The sequence below is a fragment of the Ovis aries genome, chromosome X, assembly GCF_016772045.2.
Source record: "Ovis aries strain OAR_USU_Benz2616 breed Rambouillet chromosome X, ARS-UI_Ramb_v3.0, whole genome shotgun sequence".
Lineage (NCBI taxonomy): Eukaryota > Metazoa > Chordata > Mammalia > Artiodactyla > Bovidae > Ovis > Ovis aries.
In genome coordinates, this window is record NC_056080.1 from 31,121,493 (window position 1) to 31,139,782 (window position 18,290).

The 18,290-nt window shown below is 37.9% G+C and overlaps 1 protein-coding gene across 9 annotated transcripts in view; it reads right to left on the reverse strand.

Annotated features, from left to right (window-relative positions):
* The window catches only part of DMD (dystrophin), a 2,668,835-nt gene that overhangs the window by 758,444 nt on the left and 1,892,101 nt on the right, over positions 1-18,290 (reverse strand). For all 9 annotated transcript variants that reach the window (XM_060407875.1, XM_060407877.1, XM_060407874.1 and 6 more), the window contains one exon: positions 1,877-1,978. In XM_060407875.1, coding sequence (XP_060263858.1) covers positions 1,877-1,978 — 102 coding nt within the window. The remainder of the gene's footprint in view (positions 1-1,876; positions 1,979-18,290) is intronic.

The following is an 18,290-nucleotide window of genomic DNA, read 5'->3' on the forward strand; positions in this document are numbered from 1 at the left end:
GGTGATTCCTCTCCCAACTTGAGGGGTAAATGGCAGAGCAGGGATGAGTTTCCATTTAAGCTGTGCTGCTCTGCCATGAACTGATTTAAAAGGACATGGCGAAGGAAGGGAAAAGAAAAGAAAGAAGAGGGCTGACTCTACACAACGGTTTCCAAGGATGTGAAAGTCAAGGAAGTTACCACCCCCCTGCTCTCTCATTTCAGGAAGGTAATCTCCCTCTTCTGTCACTAATGCTGCAGTAGAAATTAGAGACCCCAAGAGGTGGCAGATCCCAGTTCTGAACTCACAGTGGCCCAGAATTTGAGGATATGACCGATTAGCATCAAGGTTTGGATGGTGTACATACAATGAATACACATTTCCTCATTGACTTTCAGTGAAGGCTCTGCTTCTTTTTTTGCATAGGCTCAAAAGCAAAAGCCAACTGTAAGGCATATTTGTAATCTGTAGCAATTATGTCAAACCCTGCATAAACTCTTTGAGTAGGTAGAGCAGATCTACAAAATGGTCCATTTGTCCATCTCATTGCCTGCTATGAAAGTCACTGTGTTAATCAAGAAAGGTAGCTGCTTGGGACTGGCTTTCTCTAGTGCATCAAAAGAAACCCTGAAACTTGCTACTTTCAGGACCTTTTCTAGCTCTCCAGTCTAAAAACTGTACATGTTGTTACTTTATGAAATTGATCATTCCAGGCCTGGACTGGATGCAAATTACTTTGGGAGGATGTTAGGAGTGGGGACAATATATTCCTGTATAAATGTCTATGGATATCTACTGCAGAAATCTGGGCCTTTCAGCACCTGCTGTTTGGATATTACATTTAGCCCAAACCTTTTAATTTACCTAAGAAAAACCCTCTTGTAAACTGTAAGGAAAACAAACAATTTTCTAGAAATGAAGCTTGGGCCAAGCATAAGCAGTGACCTTGGAGACAGAGTGTAAGTCATGGTAATGTTATTTGCAAGGACAAACTAGTTCTGTATAATGAGGTTATTGACCTGCACTGTTTTAGAGCAGTTTTAAACATGAGGGTGAGGCTCACTAAATCTCAGCCTGCAACATTAGCTAGAGAAGCCAGGACCGATCAATAAACAGCCACCATTACAGGCTCTCAGGAACCTTCATCATAATGGGGGCCATTATAATTTTGATCAGGTACAGAAAATAAGGTAACCTATACCTAACTTCTATTTATCACTTGGACTCTCATTTGCAAATGAAAGCCATTGATTACCTATTTTTCAAGAACAGAACTGGTTTTCCATTTCTCTCCTCATGTAATAGCCTGTGAATAAATGTGTCCCAGACTTCAAAATGCACATGAGGAAAGGAAAGAAGTAGAAACCTTTCTCTCAGCCCAGCTTTTTTTTTTTAATCAGAGAGAAGCAATTACATGACATTTCACTAAAAATTCTTGACCCAATAAAGTACTGATGCCCAAATGCCGATTTTCCTCTCTCATAAGAAAGAGCAACAGAGAAAAGAAAGGTCATGGACCATATTGTGATTCTTTACAGCTGCTGGAGATAGACAGCATGATACAGTAGCTTGATCTGAATGAAGCCAAACAATATGAAAAGCATCAAGCCTGGCAAGCAATGCAATAAAGCCTCAAAGAATTTAATCTACCTTGAAGGTGGGACTACTTTTTGTATTGATGGCAGCGCACCAGGACAGAAATGAGTCCTTTAATGCAATGACTCGTTAATAGCCTTAAGATCACAATATATAAATAGGATATGTTGATCAAAAAGACAGCTCTGCCTCTCCTATTGCAGATGGCCAATATTTCTTTACAAGTTATTTCATCGATTATAAATAGGGGAAGCATAACCCATTATGAGGTAATGGATATTGCTAGAGGTTGCTTCATTACCTTCACTGGCTCAGTGGCTGGTTTTTCCTTGTACAAATGCTGCCCTTTAGACAAAATCCCTTCCACATCCGGCTGTTTAGCTTGAACTGCTACTTCAGTTTCCTGGGGAAAAAGAGCACATACAGTGCAGATTAACTTCAGAGTTAGCAATAAAATTACTAAATTTAAATATACCCTTGGAGATGCCACATGTATTGCAGATCAATTTCTGTGCAGTACAGAGGGGCACAAAGTAGTTTTGAGTGCAGAGAAAAGAAATAGAGGTCTTTGTGTCATATACAAAAGTTTAAAAAAAATTATCCCCAATTTACTTGAATTGTCATAATACTATTATGTAGAAACAGAGAAGATACTTGCTATTTTTCAGAAAAGGTAAAATGCAGTTATAAGAAGTATGATCTATGCATGTGGTCAATATGGATAAATATGATAGTTAACTCTAATAATCTCAGTAACCCTAATGTCCATTTTACCACACACACTTCTTATTTTGGCTCTGAATCCCAAATTTTGTTTCAAGGTATTTAGAAACCAAAGAAATCTTTCCACATCACTGTCAAAATGACTAACTTTCTTTCCAAAGAGTAAACACTTAAAGCACAGGATCAAGGCTGATTAATTATTAAGCAGTCAAATCAAATAGACCTTTTGGGGAATGATTCAGTTATCTTTAAAAATCTGCTTTCCTTAGTCTGGAGAGGACTGAAGCCTGATCATATGACCAAAAAACAATACCAAACAAAACATAACACAACAAAAGAAAAAAACACACCCTCTTTAGATACATGAACATAAAGTTTTTTGCCACTGGCTGCTCTCTAGCTCTCCCGAAAAGAGAACCAAAGACATGTGCATAAATTGAAGCTGAAGGAAGTGAAGTTAAATATTACAGAAGACTTTCTGGATGGAACACTTGTTAAACAGTAGGATGGAGTATCGATTAATCAATGTCAGGTGTCAGTCAGGGCCTGGGCAATCTTCCCCAGATAGCAATTCCTGATTAACCTGTATCCTCTTCCTCCCTCTCCTACCCTGTAGCCTCCCACCACTGCGGTGTGTATGTGTCTTCATGCCACTGTTTCCTTTCTCCACTGTGTTTGTCCCTGCTCTCTCTCAGCTCATCCAAGCAGGGTGTCCTCTGAACCAAAATTACTATAATCTTATATGGCACAGTAGTGTTTCTTATAACTTGTGGGTGCTCATCACATGCTCCTGAGAAGGATTATTTCTTCAGTTCTTATAATAAATAGCAGTGGGAGGTAGCCACTTGGTGAAAAGAGTCCACAATGTTAACTCTATGTGTTACATGGGTATGTGTGCAACACACAGACACACACCCACACGTCCTTTAGAGACAATAATTATGGAAGAAACAAACCTAAAATTATAAGTATTAACTCACTCTCTATGATAAAAAGTCCTAAATGTGATTTTTTTTAAAACAGCAAAAGTGTAGCAAGTTCAAAATCAGAGTGTACTTGGTGAGGGTTGGATCTTTCCTTCTTCCCTTAGAATGATTTACAAGGGCACCTAGTTCAAATTCTATACCTTCAGACAATGAGCACAAATAGTCAACAATTTTACTACTGTTTCATGGATGCAGCAAATGATTAGCACTAACAGGTTCCTCTCCCTGCTGCCCTGAGCAGCACACAGATTTTTCCAACCAGGGATTGAACCATTGAACAGGTGACCTCTGCTGTGGAAACCTGGAGCCTTCACCACTGGACCACAGGGGAAGCTCTCCCTGTACTCAGTCTTCAACTGAAAATAAATAATTCCAAAGATCACAAATAATTGATGCCACTCTTTAGGAGGCACTGGTAAACAACCATGGCTAAAAGACTGCACTTGCTATGACAAGGAATTCCCTCAGGAAATAAACACACAAATTTTAATTCATAAAATCTTCACTGGCAAATGAACAGAAAGAGTAGCAAGGCTGACATGAAGGCAGTCCAGATATTACTAAGTTATTACAAGTTCTAAGGAGGTGCTTATTAGATGGGCTGTGGGATGCCATGTGAAATGTTTATGTTTTGCACTTATTAAAGAAAGTAAAATATTTCCTTTTCAGGCCACTGAATTCACCCTAGATTTAGTTCTCTGATGAATGAGCCTTGCAAAGTCACATCATTTCCATTAATTTTTTTTTTTTTTTAAATTTCTGGCCACACCACGTGCAAGCAGTATCTTCCCTGATCAGGGCTAGAACTCCAGTTCCCTGTACTGGAAGTACAGAGTCTTAACTACTGGTGGTAGTGGTGGTTTAGTCACTGAGTTGTGTCCAGCTCTTTTCAAGCCCATGGACAGTAGGCTACCAGGCTCCTTTGTCCATGGGATTCTCCAGGCAAGAATACTGGAGTGGGTTGCCATTTCCTCCTCCAGGGGATCTTCCTGAGCCAGGGACTGAACCCTCATCTCCTCTGTCTCCTGCTTGGCAGGCAGATGTTTTACCACTGAGCCACCTGGGAAGCCTTCCTTAACCACTGGACCACCAGGGAAGTCCACATCATTTCCATTTATAGAAATATTTCCTAGTACCATGTCCTTCCATCAACACTATTGCCATCTCTTCATCCTTTAATGAAAAAATGGAGAGTTTAAGTACCTGGATGAGATTTATACTTGGTCCAACAGAAAAGAGCAATGGGTAAGAGAAATCATATTCAGCTCTTAATTCTTTGTGAGTACTTCCCCTTTATGATTTTTTGGAGAACTAGGATCTGATTATGCATACCTTTGATAAATCACTTTAGAAAGGCCATTTTGAGGATAACTTTCTACAATTTACCTTACTACATTTATTTGCAATGTGAATTTATTATTGAGGGTCAAATATTATTGCTTAAGGGTTAACTGTAGTAAATCTGATTAAATTCCTTTCATATGTTCCTTAGTATAGTTTTCTTGCTGCTGCTAAGTCGCTTCAGTCGTGTCCAACTCTGTGTGACCCTAGAGAAGGCAGCCCACCAGGCTCCCCTGTCCCTGGGATTCTCCAAGCAAGAACACTGGAGTAGGTTGCCATTTCCTCCTCCAATACATGAAGTGAAAAGTGAAAGTGAACTCGCTTAGTCGTGTCTGACTTTTAGTGACCCCATGGACTGCAGCCCACCAGGCTCCTCCGTCCATGGGAGTCTCCAGGCAAAAGTACTGGAGTGAGGTGCCATTGCCTTCTCCATAGTTTTCTTAAGCTCATGTAAAAAAATACACTATGAGAAGCTGATCATCAAGCTGAAAAATTAAAAAAAAATTGATATCCCTTCATGCAATTAAGTGAATTCCCTGCTGGCTCAGATGGTAAAATGTCTGTCTACAATGCAGGAAATCTGGGTTCAATCCCTGTGTCAGGAAGATCCGCTGGTGAAGGAAATGGCAATCCACTCCAGTACTATTGCCTGGAAAATCCCATGGACAGAGGAGCCTGGTAGGCTACAGTCCATGGGGTTGCAAAGAGTTGGACATGACTGAGCGACTTCACTTATTCACATGCAATTAAGATTTGACATGGAAAAATTTAAAAGCAAACAAACAAATACCAGCCAAATCACATGACAATGCGAAGATAAGAAAAAGCTGCTGAAATCATTAACTGTGCTGAAAATATCAACAAACTGCTACAGTGATATTAAGTGATTCCTATCAAGTGATATAATAATACTAACAAAACAGTTTCTGAAACTCTACCGTGTGTCTGGACTTTCCTGATTGCTCAGATAGCAAAGAATGTCTACAATGCAGGAGACCTAGGTTTGATTCCTGTGTCAAGAAGATCCCTTGGAGAATGGAATGGCCACCCACTCCAGTATTCTTGCCTGGAAAATTCCATGGACTGAGGAGTGTGGCGGGCTACAGTCCATAGGGTTGCAAAGAGTGGGACACAATTGACTGACTAACACTTTCACTTTACCATGTGTCAAACACTTTATTTTTTGTACATCTGTTCTCGTACTTACACTCCTACATAAAGGGTATTATCTGATTTTGCAGATGATGAAACCAAGAGAGAGTAGGTCAATTTTTCAAGGCCGTATAGCTTGCAAATGGCAGAGATGATATTATTAACAGAAAGGGTGTGTCACTAAACCTCCAATTCATCCTACTTTGTTGAGTAGAGCATGTGTGTGTGTGTTCTGTGTGTGTGTTTGTGTGTGAACACACATACATATGCTAAAACTGGCAGTCATGCTTCTTACTATAATGTTCATTTTTTTCTCCTCTTCTTTAACTCCAGTGCATTCTATAGTATCATTCCAATGGGTAAATGAGAGAAAACCCTGTCTTTTCCCACAAAAAATAAATTCTTATATAGCCTTTAAAAAATTCCAAGAATGTCTCTTTGTGGGTTTATGATTGTCAAAGTGATGATATCCAGGTCAGAGAATTGGTTTAAGTAAATCTTTTATCTCCCCAATGACCTCACATCTTTATATGATTTAAGATAAAGTGAAGAAGTTCACCACTAAAATGGAAACATGGCTAATTATAGTGGCCACTTTTTTCTAAGTACAAAGTGTTAAACTTCAAAGAAAATTCAGACAAGAATGTCTTCATGGGATTTCAACCAAAAAACTTACTTCTAATAACAGAACATTTCCATTTAAGTTTTTTCTCTGCCTTACTTTTAATATATCCTCTGTAATATAAGATTGTACACCAGGAGTTAAGACCCTTATGATATAACTAGAGTTTTTTTTTTTTTAATCATTGTACTGACAGTTCACTACAATCTCATGCATAATTTTAGGTATGTAATTTTTGTTGAATAGGTAATAGGAACAACCATTAATACTTACTAGGAAAATACTGTACTGTATTTAAAAAAAAAATTCTGCCTTGATAGGTATTCAAAATGGATTAACTCTCTAAGCACCTTCAGTTTTATTTCTTTTTATTTTATTTATTTATTTTTACTTTATTTTACTTTACAATACTGTATTGGTTTTGCCATACATTGACATGAATCCACCAAGGGTAGTTTTATTTCTTTTTAGACAGCATTACTTATACTGCTGGTATTGTTGGTCCTGACAAGCAGCGAAGCAATGGTTAGTGATTAAAAAAAGATTGAACAGTACCTTTGGGGATGAAAGTAGCAACTCACATGCAAACTAATGTACCCTCATATTTTTAAAAAATTATTCATTGACTATTATATTTCTAATTCAATATTAAACTGATTGTATGCACACATTTCTTTTTAAACTAGAAATTTGGTACTGCTAAGGAGATATGTATTTTGCCTTGTTTTCCTTAGTTATTTTGAATTTCTTTATATTTCTATCATTTTACTTATTGTTAACCTTACAGTGTATCTATCTATATATATATGCACACATATATATGTGTGTATGTGTGCATGTAAGTCACTTCAGTCGTGTCTGACTCTTTGTGACCCCATAGACTGTAGCCTGCCAGGCTCCTTTGTCCATGGGATTCTCCAGGCAAGAACATTGGAGTGGGTTGTCATTTTCTTCTCCAGGGGATTTAACCTGCATCTCCTGTGTCTCCTTCATTGCAGGCAGATTCTTTACCATCTTCACAAAGTAAAAAGAATATCAACAGCCTTTTCACATATGTTCCAACATTCATTTGTTCATTTCCCAAACATTTAGTTAATGTTTACTATATTTCAAAGTCTTGGCTAGGAACTGGGAATAATATGTGGCAGAAGGATACACACAATCATATATTAAACTTGGACTGCAACAGGTGTAATGACTAGCAATGTTCAATGTACAATGGGGCATGGAGGAGCAACTGATCAGGTCTGTGTTTGAGGGACAAAAAGAGAGTAGGGGCAGGCCTTATTGGAGAAGAAAGGTTTGAGCAAACACTTGGGACATAGACAGCTCAGGTGCCTGGTTGACAAAGGAATGGATGATGGAAAGTAGTCAAGAGAGAATCTGGTGTATGCAAAGACTGGAAACAGAGGCAGCATGGAGATCCCACGTGAGGAAATGGGAGGAAATGATGCAGAAGCAAGAACCAAAGGAAAGAAGGAATCTTTACATCATCCTCAAGACCTTAGTGGAAAAACCACAAAAAAGTTTTTAAACAGGGGAATTACACTTGACTTCTAATTGATATTCTAAAAATGAATATATATGAATCTCTGAATAGGAAAGCAGACAGATCTATCTGTCTAACATCCATCTAATGTACAGTTTTCCACTCAAGCTGTCTGAATAAGATACATATACTGCTACTGAAAACAGAAAATATATAAAGATGACAAGTATATTCTTTAGCAAACCTAAGTACCTTTTCACTTAATTTCCTTATTTATAAAGAGTATTTCCTGCCATTTGACTGTTTTGTCAACCATCACAATCAATGGTTTTCCTATCAAGTCTAAGATATCATGGATAGAAGATCACTATTATGTCATGAATTGCTAAGAAAGTTTAAAAAAATTAACTTTGGAGGCACTATTGTGGCAAATACTTCAATTTCAGAGATGTTGAGATATTAAAAAAAAGATTTTGGAATCAATTCTAAGATGTTTGTGAAAATTATGAATGGCTTATTAGTTCATTATTATTCACTGACTGTGTGAAAATATCTGTCCTGTGGGTGAATATACTCTCTTCCCCATTGACTTTGGACTTCACCGTGTGCCTCAGTTAGATTAATGGACTGTGGGCAGACATGACTGCATGACAGCTTTGAGCTGGGTCTTTAAAGGCAATTCAGGATTTGTTAGTACCTCCAGTTCCTGTCTTTTACCATAAGAGAATAATGTATCATAAAGGAGCTGCTCTTTCAGCCTGGGTTCTGGATGAGAAGACATTTGGAGCAGATTCACAATCTAGGATGAGAAAATCTCATCTTGACCCATAGTGTGGAGTTGTGTCTTCTGCCACTGATCTGCAGACACATGAATGGTTAATCAATGTCTATTGTTATAAGTCACTGGAATTGGGGGGTCATTTGTTCCTGCAGCAAGAGCTGACAATTACAATATTATAATGAAACAAACAAACATACAGCTTTGTGGGAAGGAAAAAAAAAAAACAAAAACAAAGTAAGCCTTTAAAATAAATGTGCCCTAGTCACGTATATTGACTGCACCATCTCTCATTCCACATACAAACTGTTTGCTAAAAAGGGTGGCAAGAAACGAAAAATGAAATGGAATCAATATTGTGTTAGAGCCTGACTTCTCTGGCCTAGATTGTCAGGCAGAGTCTGACAAATGAAGGCTGATGGATGGAAAAACATAACATTGTGCTGTTGAGTTTCTTTCACTTTCCCTTCATGCTGGGTGACTGTTCTTTTATTTATCTACAATTAGGATTGCTAGACCACAGCAACACAGTTCTCCTTCACTGTAACTGCAGCCTATCAAGTACGTGCCAAGCTGATTGACAAAGAATGACAGCTTCTCTCTCTCCATTCCGAGCTAATTAAGGGCAGCCCACCAAAGGGAGGCTTTCTTCTGATTTAGAGATTTATAGATTTCAAAAATAATCTGTCCAAATATACAAAATATAACGCTGTATTGATTTTTTAAAGTGGCAAGTGTTAGGAAGCCAAGAAGAGAGAATCTATTAAGGGACATAGGCTATTCAAGGCCAACCAAAGAGTACACATAGGTACAACCATCAAATAATGAGACTGATAACCAGAAGCTACTCTTAGAAGCCCTCCATTCATAATGATAGGATTTCAAAGTCCTTTGGGTGGTAGAATGCCTTTGGCAAATGAAATCTTACCCAACTCTCCCCAGCATCTAGTCAATTCATTCAGTAAATATATACTGAATATAAGAGCAACTATTATGTTCTAAATTCTATTTTGATACTGGATATATAGCAGTGAATAAAACAGAAACATCTTCTGTTTTTGTGAACTTCACATTCTAATGGGGACCATGGACAATAAAATATAAATATAAATTGAAAGTGAAAGTTGTTCAGTCGTGTCTGACTCTTTGCGACCCCATGGACAATATAGTCCATGGAATTCTCCAGGCCAGAATACTAGGGTGGGTAGCCTTTCCCTTCTCCAGGGGATCTTCCCAACCCAGGGATCAAACCCAGATCTCCTGCATTGCAGGCAGATTCTTTACCAGCTGAGCCACAAGGGAAGCCCAAGAATACTAGAGTGGGTAGCCTATCCCTTCTCCAGTGGATCTTCCTGACCCAGGATTTGAACTGGGGTCTCCTGCATTGCAGGCAGATTCTTTTCCAATTGAGCTATCAGGGAAGCCCAAAATATAAATTATGGCATATCAAAGAATGAAAAGTGTTAAAGAGAAAAAATAAAGTCTCAAGTGGGGATAAGAGATGTATGTGCGGGCTAAGGAACATGGGAGGTGGATATTTGAGAAAGTGCACCCAGGGGAAAAGCCCTCACTGAGAAGATGACATTTGAATAAAGATTAGGAGGAAATAGGGGAATGAATCATGCGGTATTTCAGGGAAGGGCAATACATGCAGAGGAAAAAGCAAGTGCAAAGGCCCTGGGGCAGGAGTGTGCATGACATGATTAATACAAGTATAGGGAAGCCAGGGTGAGAAGAGTCTACTGAGCAAGAGGAGAGTATCAGGAAGCAAGCCAGAGAGATGGGGGAGGGTAGGTCCTGCTGGGCAATGATGTGAGGACTTGGGTTGAGTGAGAATAGGAAGCATAGGAGGGTTTTTAGCAGAGGAGTGATGTGATCTGACTTTTTTTTTTTTTTTTACTAAGTTTTTAATAGATCATTCTGGTTGCTGTGTTAAGATTAGACTGAAGGAAGATAGAAAATAGATAGTAGTTATAAGCAGGCTCCCAAGTGGGTTCGTTAAATGTACATTGCTTGGAGGGAAGTACTTGTTTGTAGAAACCTGATGCACTTACTCTAAAAATCTTTATAGATACAGTTCTTAAATGAGGACTAAATCTCTGATCTGATTTAATAGCAACAAAGGACACTCACTGAAACTGCTGCTCCCCAGGTTTTACTATGTTCCTAGGTCCTTATTGGAGAAGAATGTAGGCTCTTGACTGGTTATCTAAATGCCAGTCCTGGCATGAGTTAATTGCAATAAAGACCAAATGGCCCATAAATCCTAAAACATATTCTAAAACCTTTGCTATCTGGCCTTTTGAAGACAAAGTTAGCCAGTCTCTGATCCAAAGAAAAGGTTAGGATTGGCATCAGTGACTCTCAAAACCGTCAGGTACACAGAAAAATTATATGGGCTGTTATTTATAAAGATAAAACACAAGCAACATTTTGTCTTTTATCCCCTTATATTGACTCCTAGACATGTCAAACAATTTAAAGTTATACTTTAGAGAGGGCTCAACAAGCAAACATTTTAGGCCTTGTCCAATCTTGGATTCTATCACTGTCATGTAAACGTAGCTAGAGACAATACGTAAACAAATGAGCATGGTGGCCATGTTTCAATAACAACTGATTTACTAAAAGACATGGTGGACTGAATTTGGCCCTTGGACTACAGTTTGCTGACTCCTGCTTTGATGTATTACAGTGTTCTTGGAAGTAATCAGACTCAGGAATAAGAACCTGTGGCTTCTAGGCTTATCAATGAGGCAGGTCACTTAAATTCTCTAATTTCAGCATCTTTAATTATAAAATGGATGAAAGTGACAGATATTGTGGCTAAAGGATTAAAAACAACTTTTGCCCCTCTGCATGAGACTTTGGGGCTTCCTTGGTGGCTCAGCTGGTAAAGAATCCATCTGCAATGCAGGAGACCTGGGTTTGATCTCTGGGTTGGGAAGATCCCTGGAGAAGGGAATGGCTACCCACTCCAGTATTCTGGCCTGGAGGGGCTGAAGGGAGATGCCTGATCACACCATCCTGGGAAGCTGTGCTTCTATGCTTATGGTCAATAGCAGCCTTGTTCAGTTGCGTATAAGACTTGCTAATGGGCTTGGCAAAAATAATTTCTAAGATCCACATTTTATTTGCACAAATGTGCTGCTCTGAATTGAGAGGCTATAAATGATGATATGCCATAGTCTAACTGACAGTACTTTCTTCTTCATGATAGATAAAATAATCATGCATATTCTAATCAATAGTGTCTTAGAAACAATTAGATATGGTATATGACCAGATTATTCATCGTAGGTCAGGATCAAATGATTTAGTCTATGCAAAGGTAATACTGTTACAATTTACTGAAAACTTACTAAGTACCAGGGCTTCCCTGATGGCTCAGACGGTAAAGACCAGAGTTCGATCCCTGAGTTGGGAAGATCTCCAATATTCTTGCCTGGAGAATTCCAGGGACAGAGAAGCCTGATGGGTTACAGTCCATGGGGTCACGAAGAGTCGGGCATGACTGAGCGACTAACACTTTCACCCTCACTAAGTACCAACATTCTGCCATGCACTTAACATTAAGTCACTCGCTCAGTCGTGTCCAACTCTTTGTGACCCCATGGACTGTAGCCCACCAGACTCCTCCGTCCATGGGATTCTCCAGGCAAGAATACCGGAGTGGGTTACCATTTCCTTCTCCAGGGAATCTTCCCAACCCAGGGATCAAATCCAGGTCTCCCGCATTGTAGGCAGACGCTTTAACCTCTGAGCCACCAGGGAAGCACTTAACATTAACCATTTTACTTAATCTCATTCAATCTCCATTGTAGAGCCTTTCAGCAGACACGGTTCAGATTTTAAAAAGGAGGTTAAGAAACTTGCCTAAGGCACAAGCAAACAAATGGTGGATGTGAGATTTGAACCCTGGTCTGTCTGATGCATGTCCTGCACACTTATTCAGTATACTATAGGTTATCTGAATTTAAATATGATACAGATAGAAAATGAGATTTTGTTTGACGACTCACAGGGTTTAGAACCAGAATAAAATAGTTTTGATTCATATGCAATTTTAGTTTAAATCAGGGTTTCTCAACCTCAGCACTACTAACATTTCAGTCTGGGGATCTGTTTGCTGTAGGGAGCTATGTATTGTGAGAGGTTTTGCAGCACCCCTGGTCACTATTTATAAGGTGCCAGTAGCACTTCCTCCTCTCTTTTGGATGTGCCAACCAAAAGTATTTTCAGATATTGATAAATTGCCCTGGAGAATAAATCACCTCTGATTGAGAACAACTGAATTAATGAATATGTGAATGAACAGATGAAAGACTGTCTAACTCCTCATGGTCTATATTTCCAGTGGACATGAAATACTAGGATTTCATATGAACACCTTTCTTTCCTTTTGCTTTTTCTTTGTGGAATGTTGTTTGCAACTCTATCCATTTATATATTTTTTCAGATGTACTACTATGCACGCTATGACTCTTAAACTACATTTGAACATGGTTCTGATGAACTTTAATCATAATTGAATTTTTCCCTTCCAGCTGAATTATCCCTAAAAACACCGCTTTAAATAACCCAAAGGGGTTAAGGAAGACAGATTTTAAAAGATTTTAAAAACTCTTTGGAATAGATAGACGTATATAACAAAGTAATTTTTCCAGGTCTCTGAATCATCTTTTTCTTGCTTTGTACATTCACCTTGGCCAGTGATATTTGCATTATTTTCAACCAATATAGCACAACACTAAGTTATCATCCATGTGGTAAATGGACAAGTTTCTTGAAGTCTTGACAGAGATTATTTATTTTAAAATCAAGTACTATCAAAAAGACTAGAAGTTTCTTTTTAAAATATAAAACAGCAGTTAGGGGAATTTTCATTGAAAGCAAAGAAAAGAGCAATTCAATCTGACATCGTGACTGATACACACTTGAGATAAAATTAAAGATGCTTTGTTTTTTACTGTTAAATGTTGTACCAAAATTATAGTCATTATCTAAAACAACTCTTTCTAAAGTCTTCAATAACTCATAAACTCAAGTAATCAAATGAGTAGCTGAATTAAACTTGTATTAAAAAAGCCATAAAAAAATCTGAGATTTCTCTTCTAAATAGCTTTTCCTTAAGCATGTATAGAAAACAAGGCAAATGTGAAGGTTTCTGAAAAGAAGAGAAACAACATATGATGGAATATCACTTCTTTGGTTCATACAATATGTTAGCTTTCATTTTGGTTCCCAGGTCTTCAACTTTCTTTCTATGATTTCTACCATTCCAGCAAAGTGATCATATTTCATTTTTCTCCTGTAAAATCTATGATAAGGTTTCAGGTAAGGAATTAATGGACCTATATTTTAGATGTGTATAGCTACTAAAATTTGGAATATACAGATGACTCATACCATCTGTAAGAGAAAGCAAACAATCCATAGAAAACTGGAAAAGAACAAAATAGTGCCATCTGCACCAACATAGATATACCTAGAGATTATCATACTGAGTGAAATAAGTCAGACATAGAAAGATAAATATATCATATTGCTTATTTGTGGAATCTAAATAAAAGGGTATAAATGAACTTACAAAATGGACATAGAATCACGGATGTAGAAAACAAACATGGTTTCTAGGGGATAAGGTGGGGGAGAGATGGGATTGACATATGTTCACTGCTGCTGCTGCTGCTAAGTTGCTTCAGTTGTGTCCGACTCTGTGCGACCCCATAGACGGCAGCCCACCAGGCTCCCCTGTCCCTGGGATTCTCCAGGCAAGAACACTGGAGTGGGCTGTCATTTCCTTCTCCAATGCATGAAAGTGAAAAGTGAAAGTGAAGTCGCTCAGTCGTGTCTGACTCCTAGCAACCCCATGGACTGCAGCCTCCCAGGATATATTCACTGCTACTGTATAAAACGGATAGTTAATAAGGATCCACTGTACAGCACAGAGAACTCTACTCAATACTCTGTAATGGCTTATATGAAAAAGAATGTTAAAAAAAGAAACAAAATCAGTGGATATATGTATAACTGATTCACTTGCTGTACACAGGAAACTAGCACAACACTGTAAATAAACTAGACTCCAAAATTTTTTTTAAAATAAAATTACACAACTTAGTGACTAAACAACAAGAACAACAACAAGCCAAGTATGTGAACAACCAATTCATGGATAACAAGTTTGAATGGACAAGAAATGAAAACCTGTTCAACCAGATACACAAATTAAATTAATAAATTCATGTCATTTTCTGTTACTGTGGAAAACAATTTATGATAATAATAAAGATATGAATACTCTAATGTCAGTAGTACTGTACTGTAAATAGTACTCTAATACTCTAAAGTCACACTCTAGCAAGGTAATACTCAAAGTTCTCCAAGCCAGACTTCAACAGTATGTAAACTGTGAAATTCCAGATGTTCAAGCTGAATTTAGAAAAGGCAGAGGAACCAGGGATCAAATTGCCAGCATCTGTTGGATCATTGAAAAAGCAAGAGAGTTCCAGAAAAACATCTAGTTTTGCTTTATTGATTATACCAAAGCCTTTGACTGTGTGGATCACAACAAACTGTGGGAAATTCTTCAAAAGATGGGAATACCAGACACCCTTACCTGCCTCCTGAGAAATCTGTATGCAGGTCAAGAAGCAACAGTTAGAACTGGACATGGAACAACAGACTGGTTCCAAATTGGAAAAGGAGTATGTCAAGGCTGTATATTGTCACCCTGCTTATTTAACTTATATGCAGAGTACATCATGAGAAACACTGGGCTAGATGAAGTACAAGCTGGAATCAAGATTACCGGCAGAAATATCAATAACCTCAGATATGCAGATGACACCACCTTTATGGCAGAAAGTGAAGAACTAAAGAGCCTCTTGATAAAAGTGAAAGAGGAGAGTGAAAAAGTTGGCTTAAAATTCAACATTCAAAAAACTAAGATTCACTGCATCCAGTCCCATCAGTTCAGTTCAGTCGCTCAGTTGTGTCTGACTCTTTGCGACCCCATGAATCGCAGCACACCAGGCCTCCCTGTCCATCACCAACTCCCAGAGTTCACTCAGACTCACGTCCACTGAGTCCATGATGCCATCCAGCCATCTCATCCTCTGTTGTCCCCTTCTCCTCCTGCCCCCAATCCCTTCCAGCATCAAAGTCTTTTCCAATGAGTCAACTCTTTGCATGAGGTGGCCAAAGTACTGGAGTTTCAGCTTCAGCATCATTCCTTCCAAAGAAATCCCAGGGCTGATCTCCTTCAGAATGGACTGGTTGGATCTCCTTGCAGTCCAAGGGACTCTCAAGAGTCTTCTCCAACACTACAGTTCAAAAGCATCAATTCTTTGGCGCTCAGCCTTCTTCACAGTCCAACTCTCACATCCATACATGACCACAAGAGAAACCATAGGTAGCCTTGACTAGACAGACCTTAGCCGGAACCATCACTTCATGGCAAATAGATGGGGAAACAGTGGAAACAGTGAGAGACTGTTTTTTGGGGCTCTATAATCACTGCAGATGGTAACTGCAGCCATGAAATTAAAAGACACTTGCTCCTTGGAAGAAAAGTTATGGCCAATCTAGAGAGCATATTAAAAAGCAGAGACATTATTTTGCTGACAAAGGTCTGTCTAATCAAAGCTATGGTTTTTCTAGTAGTCATGTATGGATGTCAGTTGGACTATAAAGAAAGCTGAGTGCCAAAGAATGGATGCTTTTGAACTGTGGTGTTGGAGAAGACTCTTGAGAGTCCCTTGGACTGCAAGGAGATCAAACCAGTCAAGCCTAAAGGAAATCAGTCTGAATATTCATTGGAAGGACTGATGCTGAAGCTGAAACTCCAATACTTTGGCCACCTGATGGGAAGAATTGACTCCTTGGAAAAGACCCTGATGCTGGGAAAGATTGGAGGCAGCAAGAGAAGGGGACAACAGAGGATGAGATGGTTGGATGGCATCACTGACATAATGGGCATGAGTTTGAGTAGGCTCCGGGAGATAGTGAAGGGCAGGGAAGCCTGGTGTGCTGTAGTCCATGGGTTCACAAAGTGCTGGACACGACTGAGCGACTGAACTGATCTTAATGTCAGTAGTTCTACTTCTAGGTATTGTCACATGAGTTACTGAAGAGACCTAACAAGTGAACTTTCAGCACTTTTCACGTTAGTGAATAATAGGAAACAACCTAATTATTACTCATTTGGAATCTCATAACCCTATTGATTGGTTTGCTCTATTTAAATCAGAAATACTTTGAACAGATTACTTCTCTATCCTAAAGCCACTTTAAATCGTTGTTCTCATTTTATAAGGTATCCACAATTCTATTTAACTTATTTTAAAATTTTATTTAGTCATTTTTCTTTTCAAAACTCATTGAAGATATAAACAATAATAAAAGAATAATGCTATCTCTAAAAAATCTGACTTCAGCTATGTCATATACATGATATAATCTCAGATAACATTTGCCTAGTTTTGAGTGAAGCACAGGAATGTATATGTATGTGTGCCTAATTTTGTTTTTGTGTTATCTCTCCAATTATGTAAATCACTAATACCTATTACTATGCTAATACTAGAAGATATATTGTAATAAATGGTACCATGAATTATTAATTTTGTGTTTCTTATCAGCTACTTCAAATAATTTAGAAGACAAAGATGCTTATCTATCTATATTTTCTCTACATGTTAATCACAAAAGTTCTCTCAAAAAGCCCTGAAAATTAAAAGTATGCATGCATGGCTTTGTAATTTCATGGGTCAATAAGTAGAATTTTAGTTATATCCTACACTTTCTTGTGAGTGCTTCCATATTTTGCCGTTTGAATGCTTGACAGAATTATTAATTTCAATAAAATCAATCTCATTTGAATGACTAGCATGCTATATCATGTTATTATAAATGCAACTTGAGTTTTCTCATCTTAAAATTAAAACTATTATTAAAATAATCCAAGTTAAATAATTATGGCTTCTGTTATTAACTATATGCACTGTGCCCTTCTTATGATGAATAATTGATATTTATTATTTCCAGAGGAGGTAATGAAGTATTTAGAAGATGGAAGCCGTGACATCAGAAGTATTGGTTAGGCACACTCTCAGTTTTTAATGTATACTGTTTTGAAATTACAGAGCAAATTGAATGCATTTACACTGGGTGACAGTTTAAGCAGTTAATTTACAATTAAGGTGTTTCTTTTTCAAAAAATATATGTATCAAATATGTATTTGAAGTATTTGTTATCCTCCATAATATGTATAACTTCAAATATAACAATATGTACACATTTCTTTTCCAAACATGAGAATGAATAAGTCCAGTCATACCAATGCTATGGTTCATAAGATAGCCAGGAAGAATGGAGAAATCCATGACAAAGAGAACAGCAGATAGATGGCAATTTGGAAGTATCTGGACTACAAAGGTGATGTCTAAGTCATGTATTCGATACAACTGACTAAAGAATGTAATAACATCAGCTAATTGTGCCTATTAGATGAGAGGAGTACTTTTAATATACAACCTAGAATTGTATTTGTTAATTAGATTTATAATTTATATCTATTTTCAATGGCATTTGTTATTGTTGTTTATTCACTAAGTTGT